General features: G+C 49.6%; 1 protein-coding gene across 1 annotated transcript in view; it reads right to left on the bottom strand.

Annotated features, from left to right (window-relative positions):
- Positions 1–1,913: 1,913 nt before the first annotated feature.
- Positions 1,914–13,908, bottom strand: part of PLA2G6 (phospholipase A2, group VI (cytosolic, calcium-independent)) — a 17,621-nt gene continuing 5,626 nt past the window's right edge. The window contains exons 6-16 of the mRNA XM_009077494.1: positions 12,223–12,405; positions 11,906–12,014; positions 11,169–11,321; positions 9,568–9,658; positions 6,940–7,103; positions 6,279–6,429; positions 5,964–6,100; positions 5,186–5,340; positions 4,004–4,171; positions 2,821–2,894; positions 1,914–2,228 (exon numbers count right to left, since the gene is read on the bottom strand). Coding sequence (XP_009075742.1) covers positions 2,087–2,228; positions 2,821–2,894; positions 4,004–4,171; positions 5,186–5,340; positions 5,964–6,100; positions 6,279–6,429; positions 6,940–7,103; positions 9,568–9,658; positions 11,169–11,321; positions 11,906–12,014; positions 12,223–12,405 — 1,527 coding nt within the window. The 3' untranslated portion in view covers positions 1,914–2,086. The remainder of the gene's footprint in view (positions 2,229–2,820; positions 2,895–4,003; positions 4,172–5,185; positions 5,341–5,963; positions 6,101–6,278; positions 6,430–6,939; positions 7,104–9,567; positions 9,659–11,168; positions 11,322–11,905; positions 12,015–12,222; positions 12,406–13,908) is intronic.

A 13,908-nucleotide genomic window follows, 5' to 3' on the forward strand; every position in this document is an offset into this window, starting at 1 on the left:
AAGATGATCAAGTCAAACCCTACTGTGGTTACTAGACCATGGCACTAAGTGCCACATCCAGTCTCATCTTGAAAACCTCCAGGGACAGTGAATCCACCACCTCCCCGGGCAGCCCATTCCAATGCCTGATTACTCTTCTGTTTCCCATGTTCTGCCAGTGAGAAGCTGCACAGGAAACCAAGAGGCAGCAAGGCAGGACAGCTGATCTGAACTGGCCAAAGGGATATTCCATGCCATAGAACATCATGCCCAGTATATAAACTGAGGGATCACTGCTCAGGGAGGGGCTGGGGGCATTGGTCAGCAGGTGGTGAGCAACTGTATTGTGCATCCCTTGTTCTCTGGAGTCCTGGTTACTCTCCCTCTCCTTATCATTGCAATTGTTATTCATAACAGGATTTTCTCTCCATCTCAAGATGAGGTTTTTTTTATACAAGGTTATCTGTTAGATAGGAAAACTTTTACTCCACATTAAAGCCCCTTAATTGCACGATCTTATTTGTGAAACTGATGATCAGAAGATAGATAATCCGTTTTTAGCCCTATTTGTGACTCAGCACCAGTGGGCAGTGAGTCCAGCAGGTTTGTCCAGGAACCACCTGAGGATAGCAAAATAAAAGCCTTTTCTCCAGTCATTTGTATCTCAAAGGATTTCCATGTTCTAATATGAGGAAGAAGATGCTCACACTGCAGCTGGTCCAAAGTCTCCCTCCTCTGGTTGCAACTGTTGTTGGACAACCAGCCACTCACACCACACACATACTCCCAGCATTGGCTGCAGGGACAGGTCATTCAACTCTTCAGCCCATACAACAAGCACAGCCCTGTGTCTCAAGGAGCCCTATTCCTGATTTTCTACCTGTAAGAAATACAGAGGCTGCAAGCTCAGAACCCCTCTGGGAACTTGCAGGATAGAGACAAGACAACCATGGAGTGCACGACATTGGAAGCAAATGCAAATCCTTCTTTATTTTAGCTCATGTCAGTTTTTCATAGAACCACTGCTGGCTACAGCAGTCCATTCAGTGCAAAGCAAATCATTCAGAAGTCAGTTTTTTGGGTTACTCCTCAAAACACCTCCAAGTAGATACATAAATTATTTATAAATATGCAAAAAAATTACTGCAGAAACAATAAGTAGTGTAGCATTCACAGTGGAATTTCCAGTAGTAAAAAAAAATAAATCCCAGTTGTCACAGGGTCAGCTTCTTTGGTGGGAACTGATCACAGCGCATTTCAATTCCATGTGAAGAACAAAGAGAAATGATCTACCAAGCAAAGGCTCTTGTCCCTTACTTATCCTGAGCTTGCTGTGAGTAAAGACAGGCTTTCACATCTCAGCTCCTGAACAAAAAGCAGCACAGCAAATCAGATGGTACAAAACATTCCTGGGTCAGGGGGAATCTGCTCCCACCCTAGATGCAGTCAATACCTGTGTTGCCAGCTCATCTCAGAAGGGAAAAGAAACGGTACTACAGAACACAACTGTCTCAGGAAAGGTTCCCCCTTTCTCCCAAGGCCAGTTGCAACATTCCATGTCATATCTACTGAAAGAAGTTGCAGCATTTTTGCTTCCCTTCAAACTAGGTGTGTGTTGAGGGAAAAATAATCTTTTCCCCATACTATACACTATGAAATACTTTGACCCCAGTGAGCCCAGCAATCCCAGAAGCTTCATCTGGCCTTAGCCCATTCTGTGACATTGGAAGGTGCACGGTGCTTTGTCAGTGGAGGTACTGCACAGATAGGAGACATTCCAGCTGCTACAGATCTCAAGACAGGTAGGTGGGGTCTCTGAATTCGGGGTCAGTCAGCAGAGCAGCAAAACCAAGCACAGCAGCAGAGATGGGGCTACAGCACAAGGATAACTGTCAGCATTCCACAGCTGTCCGGGAATATATGGTTGTCCTTGGGAATACATGTGTATGTGCACTGTTTTCTATTAAATACTTTTAATTCCTCATAATTATTATTATTATTACTAGTCCCTCCCTACCTCAACACCTTGATTCAAGGGCAAATCCGAGTCATTTCAGTGTGTGCTGCTCCTTCCCTTCAGGATGCAGAACGAGAACCTCCAGGCCAGTCATCGGCAGAGATGTTGCACCAGCTGCTCAAACTGCTCCCGCTGCTGGTAGATGTACATCTGGGTGTCCCAGAGAGCGTTCACCAACACAGTGTCATTCACCTCATCCAGCATCACCTCTGTGTGCAGCTGAGGGCTGAGCCTGCAGACAGCAAGACAGCATCACCAGCTGGGCATGGACATGGAGGGGACCAGGCACGAGCTTGCCCAGCCCATTTTGGCAGCTTTTGTGTACTTAGGTGAGATTTTGATGGAAACGTGTCCTGAATATTTGTTCTGATGTGGGTTTCTGTTGATACACATCACTTTGGCCAAGTGGTTCCTGCTGCCAGACTGCTGCCTTGCCCTTATCTAGCAGACCTGCAGGGCAAAGACCTTCCCCCTTCTTCAAAGCCCACCCACACTCCAAGGCAAAGCCACAGTTCAGCAACTGCAGCACATGAGGGACAAGCCTTGAGCAGGCTGTGCACAGTGGAACAAGGCAGGATGTATATCCCTAGGGATCATGTCAGACAGCATTCCCTGAGCCTCCACTCAGTAGCCCCAGACAGGACTCAGTGCATTGGCTCACACAGTGAGCCACAGCATCCTCTGTTGTGCCACTAAGACGTGAGGAGAGGGGGCAGGGGACAGGTCTGGAGGGAATGCTGTTTGGGATGACACATGCCACAGCCAGGTCTGAAGAGAGTGGGGTAAAAATAGGTCTGTGTGGAGAGCAGAAAGGAAGCTCCTACCGGAAATATGGGACATCCGTCATCTCACACCAGGCCCTGGCACGATCCACAGCTGGGCCATCTGCGTCAGTGCACTGCAGGAGAAACAGGCCCACACTTACAGCCAGACTGCCACACTGCCCTCCCCCTGCCTGCCAGAGGCTTCCCTGGCACCAAGTCCAACTGCACAAGCTGCAGAGGGAGAGGGAAAACCAGGAGCAAGTGCATCCTGGATGGTACTGCTCACTAAGAGTAGAGTGGCTTTGTTTTCTTTTATTTTTACCATAAGAATTGTGGTCTTGATCCTTGGGACACTAAGAATTGCACCCTACAGATCCTTCACATATCATGGCACTGAGTGGATTCCATTAAAGAAAATCCCAGGATGATCTGAATGACAACCTCCTTGGGATTTCACCTCTATCCATTCTGTCCAAGCCCTGTAACAGCACAGCCTGTGTTTACCACCTGGGCTATCCTGAGACAACTTCCTTGGGAGCCCTGAAATAAAAGACAGGGCAAGCAGAGACACCTCTCTGGGCATTTTCTGACTAAGAAGCTGAAAAGGAGATAAAGCAACAGAATTCAGATCATAGTCAGAACCTCAGTTCTGATCTTTCTGGCAGAAAACAGAAAACTCCATTTATCTGGAGTGTTTTCATGCGCAGCATTTAATGATGTTTCTGAAGCATGCAAGCACATATGCCTATTACACACTCCTAACCACATCTCTCAACTACTGCTTTTTATTAGTGACTCTCCCACTTCTCCAGCATTTACTCATTTCCCCAGTGGGGATAACAAAGATTTTTCTAAAAGAAAATTAATTGCTGTTTTCTGAGGTGTGATTAATTTTTATTTGGCCCACACTGCTCTGATGATAATCAATACTCCTTGGAAAGATCCTGAGTTTCACAAACTCGCACCTGCAAATGTTCCTAAGAGCCACTGACCACCATCCTGTCCTCAGCTCCCTTCAGCTACAAGAACATCCCTCAGCACTCAAAACCCCAAAAAAGCAGAGAGGTCTTCAGACCTGCTGTGCTCCCACAATTCTTAAGTTATCCACTACATCCGTGGTCAGAGCAATTCCAAGGAAATAGAACTGATTTCCAAAAGGAAGAAGCTGAAGACTGGAAACCTTTGGTTCCTCCCTGCAAGCAGCCTCAGCAGCCTTCCCTCATCCCCTCCTCCCAGTACTCACACAATCCACCACCATCTTGCCGAGCTCCCTTGCCCCGAAGACGGTCTTGGCCAGCTCCCAAGGGTTGGAGGGGCGGAAAACATCCACAGAGCTCACCGGGACCTGTGGAGGCTTCCCTGTCCCCAGGGAGACCACCAACCCCAATTTTCTTACTTCCTGTGTCTGACCCTGTGGACAAACAAAGGATCTGTTTGCAAGGAACAGCAATGAAGGAGGAACATGTCTTCTTGCAGTGGTCCTGGGGAAACTCTGAAAGCCAAGGCAAAAGGCGTGGTAGCATTTTCTGTCCCCATCCACCTCACTAAGTATGGCCTGGTGAGACAGGTGTAACCCACAGGACTTCAGCACTGCACTGTTCTGTCCCTTATACCCCTGACTGCACCCAAACCCATGGGATCACCCCAAAGATGAGTCCTAGGACCAGATCACCATGAAATGGTGCAACTCTTCAGTCATTTGGGCAACACACCTACAGGGAGCAATAGCTGCCAGTAGTTATGCATCTTTTTGAAGATCTTCCCACACCACATAAGGCATTCGCTCTTCAGCCTTAAAGAGTACTCTACCCTTGTCTTCTCCATTCATTTTTGAGCAGAAAAAGACCCTGCAGACCTGCATCAAGGACCACACACAATCATCAACTGAATCATCCTTGTTCAGAGTAGTAAGGAGAGGCTGATGGGGCTGTCTCCTCATCTCACACCCTCGTCACAAGAGGTATTTCACCTCCCTGACACCATTCCATTCTTCTGCCATGCTGGCAGTGAGAGGACTAGAGGAAATGGAGACAGGGGAGATTCAGATTAGATGTTAGGAAAAAAATTTTCACTGTTAGGGTGGTAAGATACTGGAACAGACTGCCTAGGGAGGTGGTGGAGTAACCATCCCTGGAAGTGTTTAAGAGGTGTCTGGATCTGGCACTGGGTGATACGGTTTAGGGGTTGCAATGGTAGTGCTAGACGGGACAGTCAGACTTGATGATTTTAAAAGTCTCTTCTAACCTTGACAATTCTATGATTCCCAACACATATCCCCCTCCACACACTCCATTCTAGGGTGCTGCACTGCTAACTTGTTTATCCACTAAGATGCATCCATTGCCAAACCCACTTCCACTTCTAGAGAGGTTTCAGTGGAGCCAACAAAGCCCCAGTTACCAGTCCAGGCTAAGATTTCCCTCACCTTTTTGGTCAGCGTCTTGTTGTACTCATGGATCTCAGTCATGGCATCGAGGGTTGGGTTGTTGGCCAGCAGTCCACCATCCAGAAAGCGACCTATGGGCCTGAAGTACGTGGGAGCTGCGCCGCTGCAGCGGGCAGCACGCCACACAAGCTGGTCTGGAGGGGAGAAAACAAAAGGCCTCTTGCAGCAACCTCACTGTGTACAAGAAGTGCACTTCACCAACACAAAGAAGGAAGGATTGCAATCCCAGAAAACCCTGCCCTACATAGTTGTGCCTCTTTCTCCCAACAGTAGGGCCTCTGCTTGGATGCACAGAATGACTTTGTGGGGGGTTTTAAAAGATGTTCTCACCACTTTCTATGTATCTTGGGTCAATTCACTCTCTATCTGCTTCATCGCTGCTGTTTTGATAGTGAAGCAGTTCCATGTGCCAGACAAAGCAGCAAGCTGGTGGAGCTGTATGCTGCAGTTACAGAGCTTGTCCATGTTAATCTGCCCCTGAGAGCCCAAGGAAAGGGACTGACTGTATGCAGGACTCCTCTAGCAGACCCTATCCTCATGAACCTCGCTATCCACACCCTGCTCCTGGTACAAGAGAAGCCAGGGAAGGACAAGAGAGGAGAAAAGGGAACCACCAAGCTACAAGTGAGGATCAGGGATGAGACACTACTGCTGGGATGCCCTGATTTTTAGAGCAATGGGAGGAAGGAAATCTTTTATCTCTGAGGGGTGGACCCTAATCTGCCAACCAGCTGGACTCCTGCGTGCCATCACGTACCTTCTGGTGGAGTGAGTGGTTTGAAAGATGCATTTGTCTTGTATTCAGTGGAGGTTCTTGTCTCTGGTACAGGGTAATTCCGGAAAAGGTGGAGCTCAGCTGGCTGTCGGTCACACAGTGTGCCTGTCACCATGACCCTGAGGGACAGGACAGGGGAGAATACAAGCAAAATGGACCAAAAATACTTATGGTTTCAACAGTCTGCACATCATGCTCCTCCAGATCTGCTCTAAGGACAGCTGAGCATCTCTGCTGAGAAGGGTCTAGAGCACATGCAGGACAGCATCAACCAGCACAGCCACAGGCAGGACTTACTTGGGTTTCTTTACATCAGTCATTTTGGTGTTTTCCCCAAATTCCTTCTTCAAGAACTCATTCAGGGGCTCCGATTCGTAGGGCCGAGACCCTCGGAACACCATGTCCTTCATGCGGAAGTACAGGCAGCGCATGTAGTCCATGGACTTCCCTGAGGTGGGCAACAGCATTGGCAGGAGCAGGGGTGGGAGGAAGGGCAGGCAGAACAAACAGCACATCAGAGCAGAGCTAGAATTTCCCAGGACAAGCAGGAGATGGGAGGCATCATTCCCAAACTCATCCCCTTCCCAAGCTGCCTGTCATCTGCTCAGTCTGCAGCAGCATGACTGTGAAGGACTACAGAGGAAAGACAAGCTTGGAGCAGTTTCCCACTCCCAGAAAGTGTCCATCACCTTTGCTCTAAGGCCTTGGAGAGCACAGGAAGAACAGAACAATGCACTCTGCCATCACACACTTCCAAACCCCAGAAAGCTGCTCAAAGTCATCTGATGTGAGAAGCGAGCACAAAGCCAGGTCTAGGCTTTCTTTCACTAAGGAATCATCCCTTCCCTCCTTTGGCAGGTACAAAAGATCTTAGTCAGGACTCAGAGAGGCAGCTCCCACACCACATCCTCTCCCCACAGAGGAGCAAGAAGGAGCCCATTATTTGCACTGTCCTTACCATGTACAATAGCCAAGGCCAAGATCCCTCCAGTGCTGGTCCCCGCGATCCAGTCAAAAATCTCACGAATGGGACGGCCTGCAGCCTTTTCAATAGCCAGGAGGAGCTGGATGAGCACAAGGCCCCGGATGCCCCCTCCATCCAGGCACAGGAGGCGGTCCTGGCTGGAGACAGATAAGATACAGACAACTGGGAACAGAGGGACAGTTACGAATCGCAGCACACCATGGGGGAACATGGCCCTGGGGATTGGAAACTACGCCAGTAACAAGAACAATGTCATCAGTGAATAAATCAATCCAGCAGGGCTTGTTCAACATCTTTCTCGGTGACATGAACAGTGGGATTGAGTGCACCCTCAGCAAGTTCACTGATCACACCAACCTGTGTGGGGCAATCACATGCAGGAGGGAAGGGATGTGCCATCCAGAGAGACCTTGACAGGCTTGAGAGGTGGAACAATGCAAACCTCATGGAGTTCAACAGAATGAAGTGCAAGGTCCTACAACTGGGCCATGGCAATCCCAGGCACAGCTACAGGTTGGGTGGGGAAGGAATTGAGACCAGTAATGAGGAGAAAGACTTGTGAGTGACACTGGATGAGAAACTCACAATGAGTTGCAGTGTGAGCTCAGCCTAGAAAGCCAGTTGAATCCTGGGCTGCATCAAAAGAAGTGTGGCCAGCAGGTCTAAAGAGGTGATTCTCCCCCTCCACTCTGCTCTTATGAGACCCCACCTGAAATACTGCATGCAGTTCTGGTGCCTTCAACACAAGACAGACATGGAAGTGTTGGAGCAAGTCAGAGGAGGCCACAAAGTTGATATGAGGACTGGAGCATCTCCCCTATGAAGACAGGCTGAGGAATTTGGGACTGTTCAGCCGGGAGAAGGCTGTGTGGAGACCTCATAGTAACTTTTCAATATCTGAAGGGCCTACAAGGGAGCTGGAGAGGGACTCTTTATTAGGAACTACAGTGACAGGACAAGGGGTAACAGGTTCAAACTGAAGGAGGGGAAGTTTAGGTTAGATATTAGAAAAATGTTTTTTTTCCTGCAAGGGTGGTGAGACACTGGCATAGGTTGCCTAGGGAAGTGGTGGCTGCCCCAACCCTGGTGGTGTTCAAAGCCAGGTTTGGATGAAGCCTTGAGCAACCTGATCTGTTGGGAGGTGTTCCTGCCCATGTCAGGGTGAGTTGGGATTAGATGATCTGTAAGGCCCATTCCAACCCCTAAAATTCTATCACTCTATGATTCTATGAAGTAAGACCTACCCAAAAAGCTTTGCCAGAGGTGGTGCAACACCCTTTGCTCTTGCACAGCCATCTCTAACCTCTACACCAGAGAAAACGCACACAAGTGCCTTACTACACAGTAATGGGTATTGTGTCATAAATAAACAGCAGACAGCCTTAAATCCTGCCAGCTGCACTTCAGTGCCGACCCTTCCTCCACTCCATGCAAGACGAGGTGTAGACACTGCAAAGACAGTGCAGCAGAGCTGGGTGAGCATCAGGACAGTGTGTGGAGATGGGGAAATCACAAACCCAGACCAGCGCTGGGTGCCCAGCTGACATGGCAGTACAGAGGTGTCACCTGCCAAGTGCAAGCTCCACTGCCATTCCAGGGCTGCAGGCAGCACAGGTGGTGGTCACTTATGGAAACGATTTATTGGAAGGTGCTGGAAAAAACTGCAAGGGCAATGGACATTAAATGCCAGCTCTGAGGATGCCACCCCCACTGGCATTGGGAGGGGAGAATTCATACACAGATTTCACCTTCAAGTTGCACAGGAGCCTGGACAGAAGCTGTTTCTCACTTAGAATCATAGAATCATCAAGGCTGGAGGAGACCTCTAAGACTGTCGAGTCCAACCATGAACCTGTCACTGCGGTAACCCCTAAACCATATCCTCCAGTGCCAGGTCCAGATACCTCTTAAAACACCTCCAGGGATGGTGACTCCACCACCTCCCTGGGCAATATTCCAGTGCCTGAACACCCTGACAGTGAGAAAAGTTTTCCTAACATCTAATCTGACTCTGCCCTGTCTCAGCTCAAGGCCATTCCCTCTAGTCCTGTCCCTGAAGCTATGGCAGGAGAGACCATCCCCCAAGCCCTGTCAGACAGTTGTAGAGTTCCATGAGGTCACTCCTGAGCCTCTTCTCAAGGCTAAACAAACCCAACTCCCTCAATCCTTCCTCACACAACATATGTTCTAGGCCTTTTCTTCCCTCACTGCCCTTGGCTGGACTTGCTTCAGCACCTCGGTGTCCTTTTTAAAGTGAGAGGCCAAACCTGAGCCACACTGAGGTGTGACCTCTCCAGTGCTGAGTCTTGGAGGATGATCACTGCTCTAGTCCTGCTGCCATACTGTGCTTGATCCAGGCCAAGATCCCATTGGCCTTCTTGGCCACCTGTGCACACTGTTGGATCATATTGAACCACTTTCACCAGCATTCCCATGTCCCTTTCTGACCAACACCTCTCTTCCCTACTCCTCCCGAAGCCTGGAGCTGCATGGGGCTGTTGTGTCCCAAGTGCAGGACCAGCACTGAGCTGTACTGAACCTCATGCAGTTATCCTCAGCCCATTGATCAAGTTGGTCCAGGTTTCTTTGTAGAGCACTTACTTTCTTCTGCTCTCAGTGGGCGTGTCCACACTATCTGGTGCCTTCAACATCTGTCCAAGTGTTGTGGAAACATACAGAAGGTCCTGGTACCCTGGAGGGGCATGAACACACAAAGATAAAAAAAGCAGAGACTACCAGTGTGGTAAGCGATTTCCAGCATAACCACAGAATACCCAACTCCCTTTCCCACTGAACAAAGCTCCCTGACGGAGACACAAGCCATCTTAACACCCACAACCAACAGGTACCCCCCAGGATAAATTCCACACCAAAGAAGAGCAACACAATCCATCAGAGCAGACAGCTGGAGATGCACTGGCAGAGACAGAGGATTTTTAGAAGCAGATGATGACACAGTGGGTGAGAGAGAAGGCAGAGCGTAGCAGCGTGCCCACTACGCAGTGTTGCAAGCTGTTAAGGTAAAACCTAAACCCACTCCTCGAGGTAACCTAGGCAGGAGAGCTGTGATGACAGGGTGGCTTATCATTACCCCTCAGCTGATGTTCACCCAGGCCACTCTGGGTGCAGGGCACCGATCCAGGCTAGGTGAGAAACCAGCCTGTGAAACCAAAAGAAGAAAGAACAGGGGGAGAGAAGTTACATACTCCTGCCCTCACCCAGGCCAGAAGGTGGTCGTGAATGGCAACGAATATGGTGAAGAGTTTCCTCAAGGAGCAGAGTCCATGATGAAAAAGGGTCTTGCTCTGTCACTGCAGCAGAGCTGAAAATGGTGGGGGGGAGCTGTGTTCACCAGGCCATGGTGAGAAGAAAGTCCTAATGTCACCAGCCAGTGAGATTTGTGGTGACACAGACACACTCCAGGGATGTCCTCTAGCTACACAGGAGAGCCTGTGCAAAGTAAACCTCCAACCTGAGATGGGATGTGATCCACAAGCAGCTGTAAGCTGCCTCTATGCTCCTCTCAGGAGGGTCAGAGCCTACCTCCAAGTAAATGCACCCACTGCCTATTCCATAACCCCTCCCACTGCCTCTGCCTGAGCTCTGGAGCTCCCCAGGGGGAAAGTCTGGCACCTAGAATAAACCCACGTGCTTACTCACACAGCCTGAGCAGTATAGAGCACAAGCTATGACACAATCATGTGTCCTAAGGCAGTGTTTTCCTGTGCATACCAAACCCTGTGATCAAGGTGCTTATCCTCAGGCTTCCCCCCTTCCCTCTCCCAGCTGTTTGCCTCCAGGATCTGAATAAGTGACACTTCCAGTCTTGTGCCCAGCACAACACTGGGAGGTGTGAGTATCTCCCCTTCTGTACATGACCCAGTGGATAAAGTATATGCAGGCAACTAAGTGCTGCACCTCTTCCCCATGAGGGAATCAGTCTTCCCTTCCCTTTTTAGAGAGTGGCATTGTGACAGGTCTACAAAACAAAAGTTTTGAGTACAAGAGTTTGTAGAGTACACACACAAGAAAAGCAGAGAAAAGAGATAGGATCCTGCAACAGCTGAACGAGGACAGTCATGACAGTCACCAAAGGGTGAGAGCTAGGACAGTCCCCAGAACACGGCCCAACTGAAGAGATCCAAGACAGCACTGTGAAGCAAGAAGGGAGGAGAGCGAGGGAGGGCCAGGGAAGGCTTTACCTAAGCTGTTGAAGCTGCTCCGTGAGGAAGGTTGGCCTTCCAGGAGGGAGGCGGCAGATGGCGCCAGGCTTGGGGACTCAGGGTTGGGTGGTGGGTGGCAGCGTTCGGTCCCTACAGTTTGCAGCAGGTCTAAGAGCACTTTCCGGTTTGCACCTTAGGTGACGGAGGGGGAGTTACAGATCAGAGAGAGAATCAGTGCATGGACACACAGTGGGGAACCATGCTCTGCCGCATTCACAGCCGGCTGGACCCTCACAAAACCTCTGGGATGAGCCAGGGAAGGGGGAAGCACATCCCAGGTATCTCTCCCCAAATAGCAGGCAGCAGAGCTCATGCACAGCAGGAGTACCCAGAGCTGTGCAGCTTCAAGGGTGTGTGCCACACACTTCTTGCCACTGAAGAACAGCCCGTGTCTGCCTGTGCCTGGGCAGCTCCGTTGTGAGCCCGCAGTGCCTGACATCGTGGTGTGAAAGAGGGGGAGTGCGAGTGCATGCCAGCTTTTCCTCTTGCATCCCTGCCTCACAGAGGAGAAATTCATCAAGGGCTGTTAATACAAAGCCTATGCTGCCAGCAAACGAAGTGCCTTGCTTGTGAGCAACTACAAGCTGGGAAAGCACATTGGAGAAGCATCACCCATGCTTGGCATGTTTTCACCTCTCTCCAAGACGCTGTTTTGGCCACCAAGGGGACACAGAATGCTGAGTTCACCCTGTCAGGCTGCTGATGTGCTCCCTCACCTTTGCTGCTCCTGGCTGCCAACAGCCCTGGTGTCTCCCCGAAATCATTGGGGATCTCGACATCTCCTCCAAACACAATGATGGCTTTGATCATATCCAGGTGGTCATGCTAGGGCACAAAAGAAAGCTCAGTCAGGAGCCACACTCTGCTTGGCTACATGATTTCTCATTCCCTCTCCCCTCTTTTCACTAGCCAAGGCACCCACGGAGGATCACCACATAGAAGATGACAGCCAGAATCTCAAAGGATTCTGTCACTGTCTCAACCCATTGAGATAATCCTCTCTCTTTCACAGCAGACTCTGCAGAAAGCTCACCTTCATGGCCAGGTGAAGTGGTGTGTTGCCATCCTGACCGCGGGCGTTGGTGTGGGCACCGTGTGTCAGCAGGACCATGGCGCAGTCGAAACGACCCTTTTTGACCGCAATGTGCAGAGCCATGTCAGCCGTCCGGCTCGTCACGTTCACCTCGGAGCCGTACTCCAGCAGCAGCCGTGTCATCTGAAGCCAAGCATGCAGGAGCCAGGTCAAAAGAGACAAAGAAACCATGACAATCACCTGGGTGCCCAAACAACCTCATGGATGTCATGGCAAGCAGAGCAGGGGAAGAGGATGGAGCCTTAGCCTGTGTACAGCTGGCTGGCAGATACCAGCTGAATTACTTCAAGCACTGGAGATGGGGTTTCTCTGCAAAACCACCCACCTAGTTCTGTGGTAAAAGACTATCTGTCTAGAGCTTCTGAATGTTTTGGGATTTGTATGCAACTATAATGACTGGCTGAGTTTAATGAAGAAAAAATAGTTCCTCTTCAGGTCAAGATCCTTGCAGAATGGAAGTAAAGTTTGCTTTCTGAGCTCTCCCTCATAAGCCAAGCAAATTTAGGTCTGCCCTGAAACGCCCCAGGACATTTCTGAGAGGAATGTGACACTGCAGGACCTGCTACAAGAATGCCTTTTGCTTGCAACAAGCACCATTCAGGTGCTCTACCATAGGATATCACTGACCTACCCACCTCTGGCAGAAGATGGACCACCACCCACATGCCACTCTGTGCCTACCTCACATTTCCTCACAGTTTTCAAGGCATCACAGAGTAGTTAGGGGTTGGAAGGAACCTCTGGAGATGTCCAACCCCCATGAGTTTTTCTGGATCTGTTTGCTCCCAGGAAATTGGTAGGTAATAAGAAGAGAGCTCTCTCCAGGGGCAACTGTGCTTGCAGGGACTGTGCTGCAACTTCCTCAACAAAAGGGAAAAGGGACAAGCTGGTGGTTTCACAGCCATGGATGAAGTACAAGGGATGACCCCACCAGCTTATTTCACTGCAGTGCTCCACTGCTCTGTCCCCCGTGGCAAACAGCACCAGTGGCACAGGGCAAAGAGAATCAAACACTGGGCTGCTGGGTGGGCTCTGACCCCCCCAGGGCTCTGCATGTGCATCAGAAAGAAACAGGCTAGCAGCAGGAGGAATTAACTAAGTACTGGGTGGTGATACAAAGAAGCTAAAAAGATTAATCAATGATGTACTGGAAATTGCTTACTAAACAACTGGCACTGCCTGCTTGTACTTGCTCCACATTGGCATGCACACTTCAAAAGGAAAGGATATTGACCAGAGCTAAGGAGGAATTGATAAGAGGAGTAGGCCCCAAGGAAAGAATTTAAGGAAGCACTGGCTGAGTAAACAAAGTAGGCTCCAAAAGGCAATTAAGGGCCTGTTGAGTGAATAAGGGAAGAAATAAATCAAGACAGTAGTTCACAACAGGGTGTTACCTTATCTTACCAAATGTATAGAACACTAAATTCAGGATTGCTTTAGCTTATTAACACATAATAGTGCTGAGTTAGCAAAAACAAGTATAATGTGCATGTGCTAAAGGATAAGGTGAAAAGTTTAAGCTGATGAAGACTACTAGCCTTCCTCTTGAAGACCCCTGCCCACGACCACCTGAAGATACTGTGCAAGTGCAAACACATGGAAATGAGTTTAGAGCTCATTATAATA

The sequence above is a fragment of the Acanthisitta chloris genome, unplaced genomic scaffold, assembly GCF_000695815.1.
Source record: "Acanthisitta chloris isolate BGI_N310 unplaced genomic scaffold, ASM69581v1 scaffold14726, whole genome shotgun sequence".
NCBI classification, from domain to species: Eukaryota; Metazoa; Chordata; class Aves; order Passeriformes; family Acanthisittidae; genus Acanthisitta; species Acanthisitta chloris.